The sequence below is a fragment of the Canis aureus genome, chromosome 20, assembly GCF_053574225.1.
Source record: "Canis aureus isolate CA01 chromosome 20, VMU_Caureus_v.1.0, whole genome shotgun sequence".
NCBI classification, from domain to species: Eukaryota; Metazoa; Chordata; class Mammalia; order Carnivora; family Canidae; genus Canis; species Canis aureus.
This window is the reverse complement of record NC_135630.1, coordinates 42,287,142-42,312,493: the sequence shown is the minus strand read 5'-3', so window position 1 is coordinate 42,312,493 and position 25,352 is coordinate 42,287,142. Positions and strand designations below refer to the sequence as shown.

The 25,352-nt window shown below is 41.2% G+C and overlaps 1 protein-coding gene across 12 annotated transcripts in view; it reads left to right on the top strand.

Moving 5' to 3' along the window:
- NCKAP5 (NCK associated protein 5) overlaps nucleotides 1-25,352 on the top strand; it is a 964,576-nt gene that overhangs the window by 904,599 nt on the left and 34,625 nt on the right. For 11 of the 12 annotated variants that reach the window (XM_077861464.1, XM_077861463.1, XM_077861465.1 and 8 more), the window contains 2 exons: nucleotides 2,233-2,547; nucleotides 5,322-5,452. In XM_077861464.1, the coding sequence (XP_077717590.1) occupies nucleotides 2,233-2,547; nucleotides 5,322-5,452 (446 nt within the window). Of the gene's footprint in view, nucleotides 1-2,232; nucleotides 2,548-5,321; nucleotides 5,453-8,292; nucleotides 8,426-25,352 lie in introns of all 12 variants that reach the window. The other variant, XM_077861474.1, reaches the window with a different exon arrangement.

The following is a 25,352-nucleotide window of genomic DNA, read 5'->3' as shown; positions in this document are numbered from 1 at the left end:
ATTGCTCCTTAGTACAACATGTGGACATGCTAACTCTGAGGGGTTTTGTATTTCTTGGCTAAAATGAAGAAAAGACCTTGAAATCTGAATGCCAATGCCGGGGGTCTTTCTTTTTAAACTCTTCTGGCAATGCCTCCCCATGCAAACAGCTGCTCATTTCTCAAAAAGGCCCCTCTGTAAATAATCAGGTCCCCTTAATTGAGAAGAAGATGAATGGAGAAGGTAATGAACAATCTTTGAAGCTGGTTGAGAGTAAAGCTGGCCAGGTGGAGACCTTGAAATGAATGGGGCTAAAATTTAGCCCTTGTAATCCTGAAAAAGAAAAGCCCCACCCCAGGCCATAGCTATATGAATCAGGGCCCAGGCAGTTCCTGACCACTTTCTAGGATCTCATGGCTGCTAAATGTAGAGGGTATCTGCATCTTCCCACTAAATATCCCGTTGAAAACAGAAGCTTCTTTTTCGATAAGGACTCTGTCTCCTAGTACTTCCAAAACCAGCACCAAATCTATAAGAGCAAAGACTGTCCATAGCCCTACACCTTTGTTTTAACCTTACTGTTAAGAAATTCCCAGAATTCTACTACTCATTGGTGGCACAGAGCTTTTGAGGAAGAGAATAGGGAAGGGAGAGTTTCAGGAATTCTGACATAAATTGCTCAGCATCAAATGAGATTGTGTAAGAGAGGCACTTATGGATAAACTATCCGCCTGCCAAGTATCTCTAAAATCTGATAAATAGGCTGAACATTTTGCATATGTCACTATTTGTTATTTAACTTTCAGCTATCTCCCACCGAATGCTTGATATTGTTCTAAATTCTAGAGATTGGATGGCAAACATTTTTATCCTCACAGCAATCCCATAAGGAACCTGAGAGCTCCAGAGGTTAAGAATCCTGTGTCAGAGGTCACACAATAGTTATTGGCAGTTTGCACTTTATAAGCCATTGTTCCATAAAACACTACTGAAATGTTAGCTGTTGAGCCTTGAGATACGAAGATTATGTCATATTCTATTATATTCACCACCATGCCTGACACGGTACTAAGTTTTGCTGCATGTTAGAACTACAAGCTGCTGACACAAACTTTACTAAGGATGTTTTCTTCTAAGACTATCCTATAAACAGGAAGCTTTTGGAGTGATAAGCAGATCTTGGAAGTTGTCTCATTGGCTTGAATAAACCATACTACCATTACAGCAATAATTTTTTCAGATACTGTATTTTTGTACACAAAATTTCTTTTAAAAAAAAAAGATTTTATTTATTTATTAATGAGAGACACAGAGAGAGAGAGAGAGAGGGAAAGAGAGCAGCAGAGACACAGGCAGAGGGAGAAGCAGGCTCCATGCAGGGAGCCCGACGCGGGACTTGATCCTGAATCTCCAGGATCAGGCCCTGGGCTGAAGGCGGCGCTAAACCACTGAGCCACCGGGGCTGCCCACAAAATTTTTTAAAGATGAGACACAGCAGAATATATTACACATGTGTGGTGAAATCAACTCAATTTGTTTTAGGGAATAGTGAGATCTCTGAGAGTGACAAGAAATCCAACAAGTATTAATGGGTTGTGTCACTGCATGAAGTGAGAGTGAAAGACAGATGGTGGCTCTCAATTAATTGACTTTAAATGGCAGTTGGGTCAAATGAAGCCCACATGATAAAGTGATAATACCATGGGTAAGGTATCTTTTGGGATGACCCTTATAGCATATGAATTACTTGCCTTCACAGTTAAATTGAGAGGCCAGAGACTTAGTTAACTGTCAAGTGGATAATAATTCATGTAAGAGATGCACAATTACCTTTGTTAGGACATCACTTCAGAGTGTTATGTGTGCTCATTACTCATCATATTTCGGTTAATAAATTTCACCTAATTGGTTGAAGTCATATGATTCCCAATCGAAATAAAGGTGACTAAAAATAACTTTTGGTCTCTAACGGCTGTTCTTTTTGTGTGACAGTTCTAGAGAACCATCCAGAATATATGTACATGTGACTCTTAATGCTAGTAATGGCTAGCTGTCTTACCTCATATTATGTGAAGGGGATATTTCCGTGTTCAATTAAATGTCTCTGGTGCCACTCACTGGAAATGTACTATCCCATTAATAGTATTTCTTCCTTCTAGATACCCCCTTCCTCCAGATTGGATAAAAATGCTCATGATCCTTTTATCCTTTTATGTGAACGCTGTCTAATCCTCACTTTGTTATTCTCTCTAGAATCCAACTGCCTGATGAGGACACTGGACAGTGGGATTGGAACCTTCCCACTCCCAGACTCGGGAAATCGCTCCACAGGGCGATACATCTGCCACCCAGACTCCCCAGAGGACACAGAGCCCATCCTGTCTCTCCAGCCAGCACTTTGTGCAGCTTCTTCCATCAGGGCTCAGACCCTTGAACGAGAAGTGCCTTCCTCTGCAGACAGCCACGCCTCTGCAGATAACACCATTGTTCATTCCACATCTGACCCCATCATGACCGCCAGGGGGATGCGGCCTCTGGAAAGTCGGCTCCCCAAACCAGCCTCCTCAGGTAAAACACCTGTGACCTTCCAAATTAGACTGTTTCCACACCAAAACAATGTACTTTCTGACAAAAATGGAAAACAGGCAGCAGAAAAGGTTTCCACCAGGAGGTCCAGTCAGTGACCTCCACCCAATGGGAATGTGGATACATGAAAATCCCTATATGTCCTCAAACAAAAGTAAAAAGACAAATACTAAACATCATCTATTCTTAATATCACGATAGGGGGTAAACACATGCATAAAAGAAACAAGCACGTAAGCACAGGTACATGGACATATAAATTGATAAAGAAAAAAAAAAAAAGTAAAAAAAAAAAAAATTGATAAAGAAAAAAGCCACACAACACACACATAGGATTTTATCTTTTTAAAGCCTAACTCTGAATATAGACCAGTTTAGGCCTGAGACATAAATTTAGCTGAAATGTTGTTTGCCCTCTAACCAGAAATGTATGTCTTCTGACATATTCCTATCCTGCTCAAATATATTTATATGTTGAACTATAAAAAACTTAGTTTGATATATCAGCAGTGGATTGTGCATTAACTGCAATAGAGTGGAATGAGCCTCCTCAGTGAGATGCACCACCCTTCGCCACAGTAATTGAAACAAGCTTCCATGATTAAAGATAGGACCAGGCTAAAGGTCAAAGTTTTTTCATTGTTCCTTCAAGATTTAAAATATTTATTGCAGTGTGAGATGACACTAAATAATTTTTAACTTGCGTGGCTTATGTTGCACTAACGACATGCATAAGAATATGAACAAGAACTCTAAAGACTTTCTTTTATAATTTCATGACTTAGAAAGGAGCCACAAGTAGAAATTATACGATCGGCTTTTGAGAAATTAGAAAAGAAGACTTTTAATTAAATATCTTTGAATATATGTGATTGAGCTATTCCCACAGCTGAGTTCTTCATACAACAATGCAAACTGCCATGAATGTTTCATCACAAACTTCTGCTCATTCCAAGCCAAGGCTACATTTTAAAAGGCTGTAATGCATATTATTTTTTAAATAAATGCATTGTTAATTAATGACAGCCTCCAGAGATTCAGGGGCGAAATCTTAGTTATAGATTATGTGCTCCATGCTTGAATAGTCACATGTGTGACCTCAATTCAGGGAGGGGCTGCCGTGTAGACTTCATGATTAAACACTGTCATTATAACAAATTGAATAGAAACCACAAGCCTTGAATTGCTTCATAAGAAGGGGATTGGAAGGAGATTGTTCTGATCATGCTGCTAATATTCACTGCGTTGGTTTTTGGAGGTTTGTGTCTTAATTAAATTGTCATGAAGAGTTGTAAGAAAGTAGTATATGGTAGAGAATGAGGTCAACAGAATCACAAGGTATTTTTGTGTCACCCACCCTGCAGATTCCTGTCTACCAAATGATAACGTCACTGTGGTCCTGAGGCAGGGCCGCCTTTCCAAGGCTGCTCTTTTCTCTGTGGCCATCAGTGACTCACTTGAAAAATCAGGGAATGGGAGGACAAGCTGGAGCAAAAGGAAAGTGAGGTCATTCCCACTTAAGAGGAGTCACTTCCTATTTAATGCATGTATTTCCATGGGTTTTTCACTTATTCCCATAATCAAAAAAAAAAAAAAAACGTAACTGGACAAGTCTCACAGTGCTGATAAAAATATAGTGACTTTGCTTCTGCTCACAAGCAAAATGCTATTGAGAGGCTCTCACAGCATGTCCTGTTGGTAATCACTGAGGATGGAGGGTAATAACAGCGATTCTCCTTTCTGGCATGAGGAAGGAATTCACTCTGCAGGTTAATCTACTATTAAGGATAATGGGGGAACTTTAATCATTCCCTGCTAATTACACCCTTGCTTCTCAAAGTGTGATCCATGGGCTAGTATCATCAAGATTGCCCGGGAGCTTTCCGGAAATGCAGAATCTCAGACCCACAGTCTAGACCTCCTGATTCAGACGCTGCAATTTAACAAAAGCTCAACTGATGCATATACACATAAAAGCTTGGGAGTACTGCCCTTCAAAATCTTTAAGAGCGCAGTTGTCGAAAATACATTCTGAGTGCATTGGGAATGACCTTAATGAGTATTCTAGGAAAATAAGGGTTCCCTGCCCAAATATGTTTGGGAAGGGCTTTTTCTTCTTCTTCCTTTTTTTTTTTTTTTTTTTAAGATTTTTTTACTTTAATACCACAAGTTCAAAAGAAGCGTGGGACAAAGGTCTGCTTTTGAAATCAGACAACCTAACATTCTCATAATATACTTATACTCTAAATATGAACCCTGAAAAAAAAGTTCCGGAAAAGACTTTTCTCTCTGAAGTTACAGTACTGTCTTCAGAATAGGGCATATTATTTAGGGCTCTAAATCAAACCCTTTCTTTGGACGTTATGACAATTTTCAATAGCACAATGAAGGCTCTGAGAAGTGCTCCCAAAAGGAAACCTGTTTGTTGTCTGATGATTAACACTATTTGAGGAGTAATCAGTGTTTCCCAAAGGATTTGCTCATTAACCCCTTCCTAACATGAAAAGTTTGTCAATATTTTGTGGAAAAGTTTGCCTTCAGCTCTCCGAGATGGACACCTTCTAGAGATAGTCATAGCAGTGCAATGCAGATGTTTTGGGTGGCACAGACTTGCAGGGGACAGGATGTTGGGAAATCCAGCTTTAACTGTGTTTGGATCTTTTTTATTATTTCTGAATGTCTCTCCACTTCCCTCCCTTAACTTGTAAAGGGTTGAAGAAAGCAGATTGTGATTTCATGTACATTTTCTCATTTAGGAAAAATCAATTCCCAAAAGCAGAATGAAGCAGAGCCTCAGACCTGCTCGTCATTTGAATATGCCGAAAACACAATCACAAGTGAGCAGCTTCCAGAGTGGGGCAGTGAAGACCCCACGGCTGAGACCCAGGTAAGGGGGAGGCTAACAGGAGGAGGGTACCCTCCACCTGCTGCTCCTGATGGTGAAAAATGACTTCCTTAAACACTTTTACAACAGATCCAATTTTTGCATCAAATTTGTCGTTGGCTCAGTGAATAAAAACTAAGGCCCAAGGCTCACCCTTTTTCCTGCACAATTAAGTAACGCCCTGGGTTTTTGGGAGGAATTGAAATGTTTCCGAGACTTGCACCTAGATTTTTGAGGCATGGATGGTCTCCCAGATTAGATGTTACAGAGCTGGCACTCACTTTCCCAAGCCATAAGAGTACATTGAGAATGATTTAGTGATACTTTTCCATTATCTTATTCTTCCTTTAACCTTTGCCTTACCTCCAAGGCAGGTACAGAAGGTATAATTATACCCCTGAGTAGTCAAATGACTTGCTGGTGTCAATGAGACCTGCGTCTCCTCAGCCCCTACCGTTTTTGCTGTGAGATCTTCATCCACCCTGAGATGGCACACATAGGCCTCCTGACATGTTATTGGACCCAAGAAGTTGCTCATGGCTCAGGGACATTTCTATCATCCCTCGGGGTCTAGTTAGTATGCCCTCCTGTGTTTCCTCCTATTTACCTCTTCCAGCAAGTTACCTGAGCCATGTTCAACTGTCCCCATTGCTCTTTGTACTAGAGTTTCTACCAGCTGTGATGAGAAAATACCTGGATTAGCGCACATCTGGGGTTCCCCACAACCAGTGGGGCCAAACCTTCTTTTAGCCTTTACCACCTCAGAATGGGGTCATGGATTAGTAGGGAATGAGATTCTCTGAGCCCACAGCCTCAATTTACAGTAGAGAACACAACTCTAGAGAGATGCTGGACCATATTCAGGGTTCATACTCATGAGTCGGGACTAGAACTCAGCCCTCTGAATTCCATGTCTGACACTCAGAATGGCAGCCTCTATAAGGCAGGAGCCTAAGAGGCAAAAGAGTAAACCAGTGTTCTCTATCATGCCTCAGTGTAAACATAAAAATGTTAAGACTCCTCCAAAGCAGTAGTTCCCAAACTTGAGTGGGCATCAGAACCACTCAGAGGGCTACACACCCACCTGCACCCTGTCTGATTTGGTACTGAGGTCCAAACATTTCTGATGAATTCCCAGGTGATGCTATGCTGTTGGGCCACGGAAAATTCTTTGAGAAGCACTGTTTCAAGGACTCTGTGCTTGCTTTGGGAACTGGAAAGTTGAGAAACCCTAAAGACACCCAGAGTGAGAGGAGGAAATCTTTCAAAAACAAAAGGTGGTGACAGTGGCAAAGGGGTTCAGGCAAATCCAAGAAAGTAAAAATAATAACAACAACAACTGATGCTGGCCAGGTGAGAGCTGCCCCCCTACATATGATGGCAGGACACTCTTCACCCAACATACACCAGCAACACAGGGCCCTCTCCAGGGTTCTCTCACTCATCATCCTGCCCCAGCTCTGCCCACTGGAAAGCTTGCTCTGATTTGAGAGTCACCACTGTGGCTCAGAACTTAGAACCCTGCTTTGCTGACTGCCAGGGAGGGAAAGCTGGAAGAAAGAGTTAGCTTGTATTTCTAGCACCCAGTGCTAGAACCGTGCCTGGTTCCATTAGTGTTTGTTGAACAGGGTGATGAAAAAATTCATCTCATCCTACCCCAGAAAGTGTTACAGGGACCCTGCTGGAACTCTAGACATGGGGCTCCTCTAGCACCACAGACAGGAGACTAGTCATCGTCATGGACACCATCCTTGCTGGACTACCAGTACCCCTCATACCGAACTCTGTACCCTCAAAGCCTAGCATTCCTCTTAGCACAGAATAGGTGCTCAATAAGCATTTGTTGAACGAGTGAATGAATGAGTCAATGAATAAAGAAATAAAGGAATGAGTAGCTGCTTGAACTTATGACTCCAGGTGAAGAACTTTACACCCTAAAATCTGTTTTTATCATTTCCAACTGAATGACACCCTCCCAAACAAACTTTAGAGACCCATCCCCTATACATCTGTACCTGAACTGTCCGGGATGGGTGGGGAATAGTAGGCTCTAACAGGGCAGCCTGCAAACGAAAAGGACATTCTTTTATAATTCTATACACAGAATTGCAGTCCTACATCTAGTATTCTGATTCTGTGCACAAAGGGGAAACTATTTATACAGCATCAACCACCTCAGCAATTCTTGACAGGGCCTTTTCACCACATCAGTGACACCTCGAGGGTCAGCCTGGGTGTGCCTGTGAGCAAGAGGGGAGACTGAGTCCCTCCCCCTATGAACTCTCAGTCGATTCAAGGATCGTACAGGGTTAGAAACTGCATACTTTCCTAAAGGCTCCCGTACTTTCCAGGGATAGAAGAAAATTATACATTAGGCAAGCATTTATTCTTCTGTTCTCAAGGTTGATTTTTTTCCGTACCCTCTGATACTTGAAAGCCAATGATGAGATCAGTTAAACAAATAAGCCATTAGGCTTGGAACAGCAGCTCATAATAGGCAATTGAGAAAAAGAAGACCCCATAAAGAAGTGTGCAAAATGCAGAGCGGGTAACTGTGAGGACTTCCCTGTGCCTGGGACAATGGCAGAGTGGTCAATGGCTTCATCATCACAGCCCTGTTTCTACAGCTCCAGTAATTGAGTAGACCGCGCCAGCTCCGCCTGAGACAGATCGACAGGGAAGCAGAGTTGCTCTTGGTGGTGGTGGGGGTGGGGGGGACAGCAGAAGGGAGTTCTGTGCGTGGAATGACAGCCAACTGTGAACCCACGTCCCCTCCTCATGGGTTGTTCCGCCCCATTTTGACTTGCATGAATAATCTTAACAGTCTCGTATTGCTCATTTAGGACAAGGTTCCCAGAATGTGTGCGTACTCTGCCAGTGGTGGCAGTGATAGTGACAGTGACCTGGACTATGGAAATAATGGTTTTGGAGCTGGAAGGGGCAAGTTAGTGAAAGCAATGAAGAGCGCCACCCAAGGTAACTTACGGGAGAACCTGGACATCTGGGGCTCCCCTCTCTCCGGGAAGCCGCTGATTTTGCCTTTCACTGTACTCTGCCTCCACCCCCACCCTCGACTTCACATCTTAGCCCCACATCTCTCCTGAGATCTAATTTTCTGGTATGTACAGAAGATTGTCTATGCACATCAATTTGTTTTCTGGTATAATCTTCATGACATTTCAGTGCAGTCTGTGAGGATTTTATTTCCAAATCTGGCATCTCCCGAAAAGCCTCCAATTGAGTTATCTCGGTAATGAAGGAATGACTAGAAAGATAACTTTGTTTTTAATTACATCCTCTGGCAAGTTAAATTGTCCAGTGAGCCATGGATGGAGTCTTCCAGGCTTTTTGCTAATATCGTGCTGTGTAGCTCTGCACCTGTGAGCCAGGCCGTTATGAACAGGTCGTTTATGAAGTCCAAACTCACTGTATTTTCTTTTTGAATCAGAATTGGCAGTAGAAAGACCATCATCTCGAGGCATTTAAAATATGTGTATTCAGACAGCATTTCCTTCCAGCGATAGGAGGAAAGATGAACCCTTAATACAAAGTGGGACCTGGGGTCTACTTTCCTTCTAATCTACTCTGGATTGTCAGGCATATTTCAGTGATGCAATGGAGAATCAATTTCTTCATACAAATTGACTTTTTTTTCAAATACTAATTTAGCAATTACATGATGAAAACATGGCTTTCTTTTTTAAAAACAAGACTGATATATATTGCTTTAGGGAAAACCTAGCAACCTTGTGTGTTTCCAGTTTTCCAAGAGTCTTAGCACTGTGACATATGGGGGTGAGAATAGCCTGAGCTTCCACCTTGTTGCCTGCTTCCTACAAGTCATCAGAGAAGCAGGACCCACGGTGAAATCATACATTGGCTTACCAAGAAGAAAGTGACAAACACCACTGGCACCGTAGTTAGGTGGTTGTTCCCTTTGGCTCTCTGTGGTTTGTCAGCACCTTTCTGGTTGTGGCAAAGAAAGGAGAAGGGGAGGTGATCATCACGGGACTGCCCTAAAAAGACGCCTAAGACCAAGCTAGCTCCTTGTCCACCTCTTCCCTTGAACTTAGTGTGGGTCCACAGCAACTAATTTCACCTTATTGACCTTCAGCTGCTCCACCCAAGAATGATTTCCAGGGCTCCTTCCAGCTCTAAAACCCCATTTATTTATTGAACACATATTTATTGAGAGCCCCCTCTGGCCCAGCTTTCCAGCAGTGAGTAACTAGACAAAATTCCCTGCTGGAGAGAAAACAACAGCTATGATTAACTAGTAAATGTCTATCATTTGTTGAAAGAGATGAGTGCTGTGGAAAAGACAAGGTGAAGCAGGTAGGGTACAGGAGGCCAGGACTGCGGGTGTGGGGGGGTGGTTAACATTTTAAAAAGCGGTCTAAACAAGCCTGAGAAGGTAGTGTTTGAGATTGGAAAGAAGAGAGGGAGTGAACCAGGAGGATATCTGGGGGGAAGGGGGGAAGGGCATGCTCAGCAGAGGGAAGAGACAGTGCAGAAGCCTGGAGGCGGGAGCAGCAGGAGGCCAGTGTGGTTGTGGCCAGAGCAGTTTGGAAGGGGGCGGGCAGATGAGGCCAGACAAGTAAAAGGAGCTAGAGCTCAGCTCATAAGGGCTCGCTCGCCATTCCGCGGACTTTGCTCCTCCTCTGATAGACATGCATGGGAGTCTTTGGATGACTTTGAGCAGAGAAGAGGCATAACCTAAGATGTTCCCAAAGGATCTCTCTGGCTATCGTGTCTTGAAGACCATAGGAGCAAGATCAGCCCAGAGGCTATTGCAGTCACCCTGGCAAGAGATGTTAGTGGCTGAAACAGGGTGGTCTTGGGGAAAGGAGTGAGCAGCACAGGCCAGTAACGCTCTCTGCAGGGAAGGAAATGCTTTGTATCTGCGCTGTCCGGTACCAGAGCCACTAGCCACATGTGGCCCATAAGCACTTCAAATGTCGCCAGTACCAGCAAGGAACAAAACTTTTATTTTTTTTCTTTTATTTTTTCTAAGATTTTTAAAATTTATTTATTTATTCAGAGAGAGAGAGAGAGAGAGAGAGAGAGAGAGAAGCAGAGACACAGGCAGAGGGAGAAGCAGGCTCCATGCAGGAAGCCTGACGCGGGACTCGATCCCGGGTCCCCAGGATCACACCCCGGGCTGCAGGTGGTGCTAAACCACTACACCACCAGGGCTGCCTGGAACAAAACTTTTAAATTTAATTTTCATTACTGTTTTCTTAAGAGTTCTCACTTGGTCTATTCCCTTTTTTCCTCTATTTGATTATTATTTTTTTTATCTTAACTAAGTTCCATTTATTTTTTTTAATTTATTTATTTATTTATTTATGATAGTCACAGAGAGAGAGAGAGAGAGGCAGAGACACAGGCAGAGGGAGAAGCAGGCTCCATGCAGGGAGCCCAATGTGGGATTCGATCCCGGGTCTCCAGGATCGCGCCCGGGGCCAAAGGCAGGCGCTAAACCGCTGCCCCACCCAGGGATCCCATCCATTTAAATATCCATAGCTGCATGTGGCATATATAACACAGGGAGTAAGAATGGTCGGATTCCAGATCTTTTTTTTTTTTTTATTGGAGTTCAATTTGCCAACATATAGCATAACACCCAGTGCTCATCCCATCAAGTGCCCCCCTCAGTGCCCATCACCCAGTCACCCCCACCCCCTGCCCACCTCCCTTTCCACCACCCCTTGTTCTAAGTAAAAAGACAGCACAATTGACTGATAGATTAGAGGGTGAGGGTAAGGGAACTAGAGTCTAGGGTAGCTCCAAGGTTCAGGTCCCAGAAGGGACAGCATTCTGCTGACTGAAATGGAGAAGGCTGAGGTTGGAGCTGGGGGGGTGGGGCATCTCGGACATGCTCAGTGTGAGCTGCCCGTGGAGCCGGTGGAGGAACTGAGTAGGCAGTGGGCCGTGGACGTCTGGAGATGTAAATTTGAGTGTCAGCACGTAGAGGGTCCACGTGAGGTCAGGAGGGGAGGGAGTATTGATAGAGAGAGGACTCCATCCTCCCAAGGGGTCAGGGAGAAAAGAAAGAGCCAGCAAAGGACGGAGCAGGAGCAAGCAGGACGGGAGGAGGAGAGACAGGTGGAGAAAGAAGTCAGGAATGGAGGGGGAGTTCCATGATTCCATATGTGGCTTGTTAATAAAAAGAAGGATACTGTCTTCATATTCAGTGGTCCAGTCTCTCCCTCTGGCAGTGGGTTTCCAGGGGTGGGTAGAGGGTAGGCAATGGGAGAGGGGAGGAGGGATCATCCAGAGGCAGTTTGAAAACACCTTGGAAAAGGAAACAAGCCAAACTCTGCCAATGAACAAGTGGGAGCATGAAAGAACGTACTTTAGGCTTCACATTTTAACATTGCTTTGTTTAACTGTGTTGTGCAAAGCAATCAGGAATAAACATTAGGGGCTGGCGAGGGATCCTGGTGAACAGTGAACCTACTCCTTTAACTTTTCTTTTTGCAAACGGAAGTGGGTCTCAGCCTGAGCTCTTCTCTCAGTATACTCACTGTGTCCATCCTGTTCCCTCTAACCAGACCTAATCCCTGTGTGAGAGAAGAGGCTCCTTGCATTCTATTGCCATAGCTTCTGAGCGAAGGGTGCTTCTTTGGATAAGAGGCTGAGGGCTAGATAGAGTGACTCTGGAAGCAGCACTGCCAGCAGAAGCTGCTTTTTCTCTATCCAGGCACCTGCCCTCTGCTTTTAATAGTGAACTTGTTGCCAGAGCTCAGTCATCTGCACATCCTGACCGAGCCGGCGGCTGATGACAGTGCTGCCAGGAAGAAAGAAGGTGTGCAGACAGCTGGCGTGGCTGTGGGCGCATGCTGGCTTCCAACAAACCCTAGGAAGGGGCAGGTAGGGTGGACTCAGCAGCATTAACTTTTGAAATGCTGGTAAAATTGATCTGAAAAGAAATAGAAATGATTCAGAGAAAAAGATGAAAAGGAGTACATGTCCTGTGTGTGTGTGTGGCTGAGATTTTCTTCCCTGCCAGTCACCATTCGGCCTGGCTTTCATCACCTGCACCTGTGAAAGTGACCCCACCCTCCTTGCTTCTTTAGGGAACATGATTTTATAATAGAGGTCCCCAACCTGCAGAATGGAATTGCTGGCAGACCTGGAAGCCTTATTGGATGTTCTCCGAGATAGTTGTTCTTTCTCAACACACCCTCTCTTCCTGGGTCCTTGAAATTTCCTGCAGGTAGAGAAGGGCACTTGACAGTGGCAATCTGTTTCTCCATGGCTTGTAGGAAATGCACAGTCAGGAGCCTTTGCCTCTCACCCTGTGCCCTCCACACCACCCCCTCCCCCAGGCGACTGCTCAGTCATTAGCCACTTGCCCTGCTAATCACAGCATGCCTGGGTGGGGGGTGGGGGGGCTTCCTTTCAAACAGTCTCCTATGACACATTCCCTGGTTCCTCCTGCCCACTTGCTTCTTTGAATCACACTGAATATGGCCAAAAAAAAACCTGCTATCCAAAACCCTGCCTACAGGCTCATAAAACACTCAAGTAAATACATGTCTTTTCTTTCAAGATTAGTTTCTTTAGCCTAACTTTGAAATATGTTTGAAAAGTCTAGGTTGTTAGCACAGAGTGGCAGGAGCAGGATTTAGGAGCTGGGTAGGTGGCCCAGTGGGTGAGGTTTCAGAAGCAATTTTGTGGCTTTGGATCCACAGAACTGCCCACTCTGATTTGCCAAGCTGAGCATAACAAATATTGTGTCCCTGGCCTGCTCTCTCTCCCCTTCCCCTTCCACCTCTATCCCTTGTTCATGCCTTCTCCAAAGCCCTGCCTGCAGGAAAGAGGCGGGAATGTTTGGACCTTTCCTTGTCCAGAAGAAGAAAGACCCAGGGTGGCCACCTACTGCTGAGGGCTGTGCTAGAGAAAGCAATGAATCCATTTTCCCATTTTTCTCAAGGATGTAGACTTTAAGTTTACCCTTCAGTGATGTTTCTTCATGGGTGCTGTGGAGGCACATAAGAATCTTTTGTTTTTGTGGGTTTTTTTCGATGGCTCCATGTACCCTGGCCTAATTTTCATAATCTGCCCCAGTTGAGGAATTACCATCACAGGGAGTCATTCTCATTGATGAAAATACATCATACCCTTGAGATCTGAAAGAGAAAAATGAAGATTAAGAACCTTTGTTCTTGCCATATTTCTTTGAAAATTTCCAAGTTGAACTGGTTAGGAGATAAGTGAGATTGGCCAAAGAATGAAAGCAAAGAAGAGAATTGACCTTAAACTAGTTCATTTTGCTTTATTCAGCACTTGCTCAGTGTCCACACCAGCATTGGACACCAGGGGTTGAGGCCAGGTTAGAGACATAGTCCTGCTACCTGGGTGCTTCCAATCAGACCTACACTGGAGGCTCCATCTGAGCGAGGAGATAATCAGGTACCCTACACAGTTGTGTTCTATTGCCCAAGGCCATACTGTGGGCTTCACAGAGGAAGGAAGCAGAATTTATACTTCTTTTTAGTTTTCCTAAATCTTCTCTTCCTCCAAAGTAAAGCCCACTGGGGTCTCTAGATCACACTTTGGAGCTCACTTTCAAGAGCACCCCCTCCTTCCTTGAGCCCCATACCCTCAAAATGTAATGATTGGGTCAAATAATTATAGTTTCAGAACCAGGGTCCCACAACCACCTGGTAATGCTCACCTAATCAAGCCCCAATTTCCTGAACCAGAAGTACATTTTCTTCCTTTGAAGGTGATTACATTCAACAAATTACAAAGAGCGAGGGCCATTGAGTTAAAAACAATTGGTTTTGCAGTAATTAGAAAAACACAAGGAAATGATGACTGTGGAACAATATTAAAAGGGACCCTGAAGGGTAACAGCTCTAGCTCCTGGTTAATTCCTCAGCTTGAATATTTAGAGATTCACAACTAATTATGCAGAGATGATGAATTTTAAAAACACTGCCACCCGGCCTTCCCAAGGCCAAGGACTTTGGCTATTAATAGAGCAATCAGATTTTGCTATTTTATAGAAAATTCACACAAAGTTGCATCTATTTTAAAGCATTCATCTGGCATATGACTTAAAGATGACAAATCTCTGTAATGTGCAAAATCAGCATTAGGTTAAACGAAATCCAGACTCATTATAATCACTCCCAAGTTCCCCCAGAGAAATCTGTTTAAAATGGACACTCCAGGTAAGAGTTATCCTTGGTCCTTCCTGAAACTTCACTCTTATTAGGTCATTTTAAAGATTTGCTTTATTTTTGACAAGCTCATCCCAACTCAAGGTAAATGGACATAGGCAATAAAACACAGGGGATTCATCTCCAAGCAATAAACTGTCTCGGGTGACAAATGAAAAGTACTGACCATGACAAGCAGGCTGCGGAGACCCTTCATGGTAACCAGGGTCTCAAGTTTCTCTCTGTCCCCCTTTGTCCACCATGAGAAAACCCACAGCCCTTTAAGCTATTCGGATAGGATTTGCACTATGCTGAGATTTGGGGGTTTCCGTGGGGAGAAGTGTCATGCACCATAATAAAACAAAACAAACAAAAAGCCCACTGGCTTCTGAAAGACACGTGGTCATAAGGTAAGCATCAGAAAAAAAACCCACCGTGTCTTCAGACAGGCTTGAAAAGGGAGGCTGCGATGTGACCTGCATTTAATTATTTAAGCTGCATATTGTGAGGCCCTTAAGAAAGCAAATGTCATGATGGACAGAATGAGTTTACCCTCCTGTCGAAAGAGCACTGTGCCGTGGCGAGGCCGTCGCTCAATTAAATTGGACTGCGGGATATAGAGGGGAGGGAGGCGAAGTCTGGGACCCTAATGAGACATTTTGGAAGGAAGAGATGCCCCCCAGAGTTTGTCACTCTTTGATGGACATTCTCCCCCCATCATTACCATGGCACCCCCAGCGCTACCCTCTCAAGTTTGAATTTGGGGTAGCCTGAAACATTTAAACCCGAGCCTGCAAAGTAGGATTTCAAAGTAAAAAACAAATCCCTGGTTGTCATGGCATATGCAGGGGAAGCAAATAATACCTAATGCTGTGCAAATTATCCATCTTTGGCTGCCTGGGCAAAGAAAGAAAGCTGGGCAAAGGATCCAAAACTAAATATTTAAGCAGTGAATTGGAGGACGTGTCATTTGGGAAACTGTGTGCCCTCTCAGCCTCATGCAGGTGGGGAGAAGGGAGGACTGCTTGCTAGTCCTCTGAGACAGCCCCATGAGTGTGTCTAAGGATGACTTTTTCGTAGAGGTTGCCCATAATCCAAATAATACCTTGAGTGTTCACACAGGATTATGTGGGCCACCGGCTCTCGAACAGGATGGTTGTGAACCCAGGAGACATTTGGCAATCTCTGGAGACATTTGGAGTTTTCATACTCAGAGGTGGGTGGTCTCTTATATGGGATGTGGAGCCCGTGGTGCACAGGGCAGCCCCCCAAAACAAAGCATTATCCCGCACAAAATGTCAACAATACTGAGAAGCCAAGAGAAGATTACTCTTTAGGCATCAGAAATGTTCATTGAGAGGGACAAGCTGTCAAATATTTGTGCCAAGATATGACAGCTGCCAAATCCCCCTGCCTGCCCAGCAGGAACCCCAGGCCCGGCCCAGCACCTAATTGGGTGGTTAAGATGCCCTTCCTCCAAGGGGCTTTGAAAAGGAAGTTCATGCTTCCGTCTGGGACTTTCACATTTGGCTGTTGATCCTGTTCCCAGCGCCTTTGTCAGAGCGTGTTAGGGAGACACCGACTGCCGAAAATGGTAACACAGAGCACAGATTATTTGAGGCTGCTACACATTAAATCTCTTATTAGTATTTCATTTCTGTCTCTCTTAGAGAACATGTGCCCTGAGGAGGCGGAAATCCTTTACAGACTTGAAAGTAACCGGAGGACAGTTAATCCTCACACTGTGCTAGTGAATTAGGTAAATTGCAATTAGATGAAAAATAAAGTAAAAACATAGTCAACAGGTGTCTGGGTTTCCTTGGGGACCTTAGAGTTTCTTTTTTGGCTAAAAAGTGCATAGTGACATTTGGAAAGGGCCTTTTGCCAGAACTCTTCCCTCTGAATGGTTAAGACTCAGAAGATTAACATAAATCTCCAGATTAAAAATGCTGGGGTCAATAGAAGAAGCCCTGTTGAATAAAAGGGGTAAGAAAGAAAAAGAAGGGTCTTAGTGTTCAGAAGTAGCTCCTTCTAGAAGTAATTATTATAGTGCGCAAAACAAGAATGCAGTGTGCAAACCTTTGAAGTAGGAGGGAAAGGAAATGGATATATTTAATTATTTAATTATTTAGAGTGCTCTGTTCTCAAACTTCAAGGATAAAGAAAGGAATCATTTCTCAGATTCTCCCATCCCAACTGCCCCTCCTCAACCAGCCAAAAACCTTGAAACATATACATATTGTACAACGAAGCAGATGAGCTCAGGAAAAACAAAAACAAACAGAGTTCCTCCCTAAACAGCAACCAGGAGTTTTGCCAAGAAAAAAATGTCAACCATCATGTAGTGAATCACACAACTGGCTGCTCTATGGACCTCTTGGAACCTAGAAACCAAAAGCTATGGTCGTTTGGCTGGCAGTATTGGACATGCCCACAATCAGGAGTCAGGACACCCGGGTTCTAGGTCAGGCTCTGCAAATAGACATTGTGATCTTGGATGAATAGTGCTGACCTTTCTGAGCCTTGGTTCCACATGCCACATGGTGCTACCTTGCCTGTCTCTCCCAGAGTAGCTCAGATGTGACATTAGATATCACAAGCTGTCTACAGAGTGCAAAATAAATAGGAGCAATATTATGTTAAATGGGTTGAAAGAAAGAGCAATTCCTGGAATGTAAGGTTGAGGATATCAGAAACCTTGCAAACCTCAGGCCAAAATAATGGGAAGCTAAAGCCTCAGAAAGGTAAACCTCTCTCATAAATTAGCCAACATTATACAGTTTCATTAAGGGAAATATCATATTATCTTTATCTGTTGTTAAAATTCAGTCGAAGTGAAAAAGAGGTGATTTAAACTTCCCTGAAACAAGCCAAGCAGCATTCTCCTTCCTTATTATTTATTTCCACAATAAGTAGCAATATCCCAAGCTATCACTCAGCATCATTGTTTTCAGATTCAATTACATGGGACTCAGAAATATGGTGAGGCTAGATCAGGTGGGAGAAAGTCCCATTTTTAATTAGACCAGGAATTTTATTATAAATGAATAAATCAGCCCACTCTTTAAGGAATTTAATTAGAAAAGGAGACAGCATCCTTTCCCTAGTATTGGCCAAGCTTGCTCTCCGTTTTGTGCAGGCAGAGAAGTCTGGTGGTTGGCTTCCAGCTTCCCTATTTATGAGCTCCCAAAAGCATCTTAAAGACTATTTTCTTCCACTCTTGTCCTTGTCACTTTTTTTTTTTATTTTTTTCCTTTCTTTAGATTTTATTTTCTCATAAGAGAGAGAGAGAGAGGCAGAGACACAGGCAGAGGGAGAAGCAGGCTCCATGCAGGGAGCCCGACGTGGGACTCGATCCCGGGTCTCCAGGATCACACCCTGGGCCGAAGGTTGTGCTAAACCACTAAGCCACCCGGGCTGCCCCTGTCCTTGTCACTTTTTTTAAAAAAATCTTTCCTTTATCTTGATTTGTTTGGCCCATCCTGTGCTATCCTGTCATTTTGACCCTTTTCATCCTAGGATGTTCCTTCTCCCAAAAATAATCAGGTACCTTCTAGAGCTTCGGATTTAATAGAAGGAAAATCTATAGGATCAGTATGTTTAGGGAAGGCCCAATGTTGTGCTGACATCATTCACTGTACCACGTGCCCATGAAATCTTTGAGAGGTGTGAAAAGACCCAGATACTCAAAGCAAGCAGGTGTCTTCTTGAACCATAACTTACTTACTGATCCAGAGCAAGCATCTCCCTTCCCTCTTTCAGACTCTGTTGAGCTAGGTATCTTTTGATCCCACCCTCCTACCCTTCCCAGTGTTCTATTACTGTGCACAAATGCCACAGTCTCTTGGTCGTCAAGCTTCATGCTTCACGTCAAGTCTCTGCTATTTGGAGAAGTTCTTGCAGTTTCCCTCAGGTACATTTTTTCAAAATTTGGTCTTATTGTTTTGATCACAAAAGTCCCTGCCCAATCTCTGTGCCTCTAGCCCCATTCAAAGTAACCATTTTTTATTGATTTCTTGTTTATTCCCCTTAGTCTTTGTGCACACCAAACAAATGCAGGTAAATATTTCATATTCAGAAGGAAGTTGACTATACTGTTCAGCATCCTGTTTGATTTTGTTTTCTTCCATCTAACAATATATCCTGGAGACCATTCCATGTCAGTACATAAAAATCTTCTATGTTCTTCTGCTATCTTGCGTGGCTATCTTGTGTGGCTGTGCCATAATTAGTTTAATCCTCTATGGAGTAGATTCCCAAATAGGACTGTTGAGTCAAAAGTGAGTGTATCCTCAGGGGAGTTGTGCTGTTTTCACATCCACCTGCAGTGATTGATGTGCCTGGTCCCCCAAAGCCTCACCTATAAATTCAAGGTCAAGCTTTCGTGTCCTGTCAGTCTTACATACAAGAAATGATTTTCCAGTGTGGTCTGAATTTGATGTATCTCATTAAGAATTAGGTCGAAAGCTTTTGTTTAAATCTATTAAAATGTCATTTGTATTTCTGTCTTTGTAAATCATCTGCTTGTGACCTTTGCTCACTTTTCTGTTGAGTTGTTAGCCTTTTTTCATCTCAATTTCTAAGTGCTTTTTAAAGTTTAGGGGTATTATTCCTTTGTTTATAATATAAACTAAATTTTCTGTTTTTCATTTGCTTGTGACATTACATGCAATGTTCTCTGAATGTAGAAGATTTTACTTTCATATGGTCAAACTCATAAATCTTTTGTTTTGTGACAGATCCTTTCTGACTGCAAAGTTATAGGGAAAAAATAATCCTCATATTTCCTCTTGAACCCGTACAATTTGGGATTTTGTCCTCACATATGGATTTAACTTCTTAGTTTGATTATTCAGTTGTTCTAAGTCAGTCTTATTTTAAAGGAATAATTTAGCAAAGAAAAAATTGATCAGTTTCTTTTATGACCATCTGTGAGGGAGACAATTTGGTAACTGGATTAAACAAAGAGATCCCAGTTACTTCCACTACAGTGATTTAACTAGCCAGCCTGAGCCTATCATCCCCATATTCTAGAGTTCGCTATGTTAGTCATTTCACCATCAGGCCAAATTAATGAGAAAGGATCATAGGACCCACTGCAGAAAAAGGAATGTTTGTTTTCAAGAGCCTTCTGGGTGATTCGTAGAGCACACTGTCTTATTACTGACTAATCTTTGAAGTACTTATATTGCCAGTCTGAATGTATGCAAGAGAAGGAAGTTAAATGTGCAAGAGAAGAATCTTAGGCCAATAAGGCAGTGAAATATCTCCTTTGTCTATGATTATGGGTAGAGTCGGTACTTGTTAGAAACTTACCATGAATTATCACTAAGTTAAGTGCTGTGAGGAATAGAGAAGAAGCATGAGACATGGTCCTTCCCACAGGGAGCTTAGAGTCTACTTGTAGAGAGAACTTAGAAACTTGACATATATATGTCCCTATGTTCATAGCACCATTCAATAGCTGACATATGGAAATAACCCAATGTCCATTGATTGATGCATGGATAAGAAAGATGTGGTATTAATATACATTGGAATATGACTCAGGCATAAAAAAGAATGAGATCTTTCCACTTGTGACAACATGGATGGACCTAGAGGGTATCATGCAAAGTGAAATAAGTTAGAGAAAGATACCATATGATTTCATTTATATATGGAATCTAAAAAAACCAACCAACCAACCACACACACACACACACACACACACACACACACACACACACAACAGTCTCATAGATACAGGAAACAAACTGTCAGTTACCAGAGTGGTTAGGAGTTGGAAGGTAAGTGAGATAGGTGAACGGAATTAAAAGATATAAACTTCCAGTTGTAAAATAAGTCATGGGGGTGTAACAACACGTATCATGAGCATCATTTAGCAATGCATAAAAATATTGAATCAGTATGTTGTACACCTGAAACTTATAAGATCTTGTGTGAAAATTATACTTTGCTTTGAAAAAAAATCCACTAATAAAACCAGCTTCATTGAACTAAGTTCCCAAAAGGATGGTACCAAGACTCCTACCTCTACCCATGATTGCCTGTCCCCATAACTCCTTCTGTATGACCTTACATCATGATCTATCATAGGGTCTTATTTTCCTATGTCAAATGAAGACTTATATTCCCATTGCAAGTGGAGTAGATCATTTCAAAGTCAGAACTCTAGATGTAGGCCTATAGGCTTATATTCCTCCTCTGTGATTACATGGTACTCTAGTCTCCCATGACCATCAAATTGCTATTATCTGTCTCCCCTACTTGTTTTTTAATGGCAGGAATTATGACCTTTTATACTGAATCTCTAGCACATGGCAAGAGTTTACTGAATGTTTATTGAAGGGCTGGGTAACTAAATGGTCTAGGTGTTTGAAATTGAGTGCCAACAGGTAACCAGAGAAAGGAATAAAGTATCAAGATGTCTTCTAGGGTGAGCCTTGAAGACTCAAATTTGAGTGGGCATAAAGGAGAAGAGAATTTCTCCTATGGACAAGTGAATGAATTGGGGAATGAAGGGAGGGTCAGAAGAGGGCAGTTACTTGCAGTGACTGCCAGCCTTCCCCCTCAGCAGTTAGCAGAACAGAAGGACATATGGTTTTATGAGAGTAATTTATAATATAAAGGTGGTGCCAACTGGCAGTGGTTGTGATCTATGTGTGCCAGTGAGTTTGAAAGGTGAGCAGAGGACCAGCACAGAACACAGATGATGAACAGGCTTGCATTTGCAGTTGCTCTTCCCAGAATCTGACCTTAAATTTGACTCTGTCCTATAGCCTTTGCTGAAAACCAACAGACAAAAAACTTGCCACTCTTTCTGCTTCTTCTCCTCATTTCTAGTAACCTAGAGATTTTGTGTTGGAAGAGAATTTCTAAGTTCCCTTGTCTATCTTTTCTCTCACTGGAATGTAAATTCCATTAGGGCAGAGAGTTTTGTTTTGTGCCCTCGGCTCATAATTCCTGGCATTTAATGGATATTTATTTGATGAATGAGTGAATGAATGCACAAATGAATGAATGAAACTTCCCCATCCTCTCCTTATTTAGCCTCTGCTTGGATTCCCCCATTGGTAGATAATCTGGGTATGCACCATTTTACGAATGACATTATTCTATTGGAAAAAAACTCAAATTGTTAAAACTCTTTTTTTTAAAGATGTATTTATTATTCATGAGAGACACAGAATGAGAGAGAGAGAGGCAGAGACACAGAGGTAGAGGGAGGTAGAAGGAGAAGCAGGCTCCTCACAGGGAGCCCGATGCAGGACTCAATCCCAGATCCTGGGATCATGACCTGAGCCAAAGGCAGGCACCCAACTGCTGAGCCACCCAGATGTCCCTAAAACTCTTTTTTAACTGAGTTTTTCTATACCATACACTGGTGAGGGAAGAGGAGAGAAGAATCTATCATTTGGGTTGTACAGTATTACATAGGTGGGGGAATGGATTGTGGATAAAGACTACACTCCACATTCAGGAAAACAACATGAAATCCAAAATGCTCTTTGATATATAATTTAGCATTTGCTGAGATAGTGAATGAAAGGATGAATGAATGCATGAATGAAGGAATGCATAGATCAACAGGATATAGTAGAAAATGTTCATGAATTCTTTAGAGTCAGAAAAATTTAAATTACTATTCATTGGTGGTATCACTGAGTTTCTCTGAGCCTCAGTTTTTCATCCATAAAATAATAATAATAATAATAATAATAATACCTAATTGCAGGATTTTAATGAGACAGTATATGCACCATACCTTTTGGAAAGGTGTCCTTTCAATAGAGGCTATTGTTATTATTATAAATTAATTTACTAAGGAAGACTCAGTGAGGTGTAGCTCTGGTGTGGAGCAGTGAGAGAAAACTGGAAGGTGATCAACCAGATACTTTCCTTGTTCCTAAAATGTAATAATGGAAGGTTTTCAGAGAGAGAAGGAAAGCATGTAGTGGGACAAGGGGTCCTTATTCTAGAACCTCCTGGATTCATCCCTTTATTATTGAACAGCACTCGTGTTTCTGGACATTCAAGCAACACAAGGACTGAATATTTTGTTTGGTTCATTGTTACATAACCAGTGCCTAGAATAGTGTCTAGCACACAGGAAACACTTAATAAATATTTGTCAAATGAATGAAATGCATTTGTCCTGAAATAAGTCATTCTCTTCACTAAAAACTCAAAGCATAAATGAACAGATTTTCTGGTACCTTTCTCAAAAAGAAAAAAAAATAAAACTTTAAAAAATTATCATTTCAGTGCCATAAAATGTCTCTTTAGTTCTTCTTGGAGTGCAAAGTTCACAACATAATACAGCTAAATTACAAATGTTATTCAGTATAATGCCAGTCGGATCATAAGATGAACGAAATTATGGCTAAAACAGCGTTTTAAGCTCTGCATTTTTTGAAGAAGAAAAAGCAAAATGAGTTTAATTCCTTGGTCCCAGAGTGAGATGATATTTAGCCTGGATAATACTCCTGGATTTACAACTAACTTTGTTAAACTATACTTTTCCCTTTTTTCCCATTCTTTAAATTGACTGCTAAAATATGCCATGCTGCTGAAAATTATTTTTGAAAGGAAACTTGATAATGATTTGGAGGCAGGTTGACTGTTCTATCTTTTCCAAACACTCTACCTTGAGTCTAAAAACATCTGTTTCTAGAACTTAAGGGGAGGTTTCTAGAATTTAAAGGGGAGGTTGATAGGAGAATCGCTGAAAAGCATGAATGCTTCTAGAAGAAAGAATCTCCAATGAGTGTTGAATTGAAGTGATAATTATAGGCATTCTTGTCTTATTCCTGGTTTTTAAATGAATTAATTCCAGTGTTTCACCATTTAGGATGATGATGTTCATTGTAACTTTTTATTGTTGTTTTTATTTTTTGGTAGATTCACGTTATTAGGTTAGAGACATTTTCTTTTAATCTAGTTAACTAAGAATGATTTTTTTATTTAATCATGCATTCATGTTGATTTTTTTAAATCATAAACTATATATGCATCTATTTGGATGATCATATGGTTTTTACCTTTAATCTCTTAATGAAGTAAAAGATATTTATATATTTTAATAATTAATCCAGCCTTAAATCCTTAGGATAAACCTAATCTAGCTACAATATAATATATTTTGTATATTGATAAATTTAGATAGCTGATATTTTGCCAAATATTTCTACAATCTATATTTATGTATTAACCCATTAATATACTTATTTTATATATTATTAATTAATTTTATTAAATGGGTTAAAATGACTCAGTGAGGTTATTTTCTTATGCTTTCTTTATCTTGTACTTTTTTGTACTTTACTACTAAAATAATACTGGTTTCATAAAATGAGCAGGGAATATTCACTCTTTTCCTGTTTATTTGTTTTTTAAGAAGTTGTTAGTTAGAATGACCTAATCTTTTAGTAAGTGTGAGAAAACCTACTTATAAGTATATCTGGACCTGATATAGTCTTTGTGGAAAGTTTATTAATGATTGCTTCAATTTCATTAATAGTATAAAACTTTTCAGGCTTTCTGTTTCATCTTCTGTCAGTTCTGATAAATATAAATTTTTATAGGACTATGGACCTTTGGTCTAAGTTTCCATACTTATTGGCATATACCAGTTGATTGATTTTGCTTATTATCTATTTAATTCTTATTATATATATAGTTATATCCCCTTTTTATTATTAATATTAATTATTTAACCTTTCTCCTTGTTCAAATCAAACGTGCCAGTGGTTTGTCAATCTTGTAAGTCTTATCAAGAACTAATTTTAACTTTGCTAAACCTACAACTTTTAATTCCTATTTTATTGATTTCTACTCTTATTTTTTATCATCTCTTTCTTTCATATTTGGTTATATCCTTTATTCTTCTAATTATTTCACAAGAACACATAGCTTACTTATTTTTTATGTTTCTGTGGGATTTTTTTCTCTTCTTTTTTGTGATCAAATGTTTTTGGTTTGGGGAGGATTTTTTTCTTTTTTTTTTTTAAACATTTCTTTCCTCTTTTATACCACTGTTTCTCTCTTTTAGTTTAGATATTATGGAATGAATGTCTATAGAAAACCCTAAAGAATTTACAGAAAAACTATTAGAAATAACAGGAAAGTTTTGCAAGGTGACTAGACACATTTAGATGTAAATGTCAGAATCACCTTGAAAAAGAATTTGGCATTGTCTCTTAAGGATGATTGTTTTTATGCTCCTTTACCCACTGACTTCACTCCTGGAAACATGCCTTTGAGATCATCTATCACATAGCCATCAGGAAGGTTATACTAAACTATCCACAGCAGTGTGTAAGTGTAAAAACATCTGGAAACTTCCAGAATGTTCATTGACAGATTAATGGAAAATTAAGTTGTGATATATGCACACAGTAAAATATTATCCAACAGTAAAAAGGAAAGAACCACAGCTAAAAGCAATTCTATGGAATTATCATAGTAACATAACTAATTAATAAAACAAGTCTCACAGAAACAAATGTAGTATGATACCCTCTTTATAAATTTCAGTAACAAGCAAATTAAACAGCATATGTTTAGCATACCTATGTATGTGATAAAACTAAAAAAAGAAAAAGAAGCGAGAAATGGTAATAGGATTGATCATGATGGTTACTTCTGTAGGGAAGGCAGGGGATGGGATGTGGGAAGAACAGGCAGTAGATGTAAGCAATTTAAAAGTATTCTAGTCCTTGGAT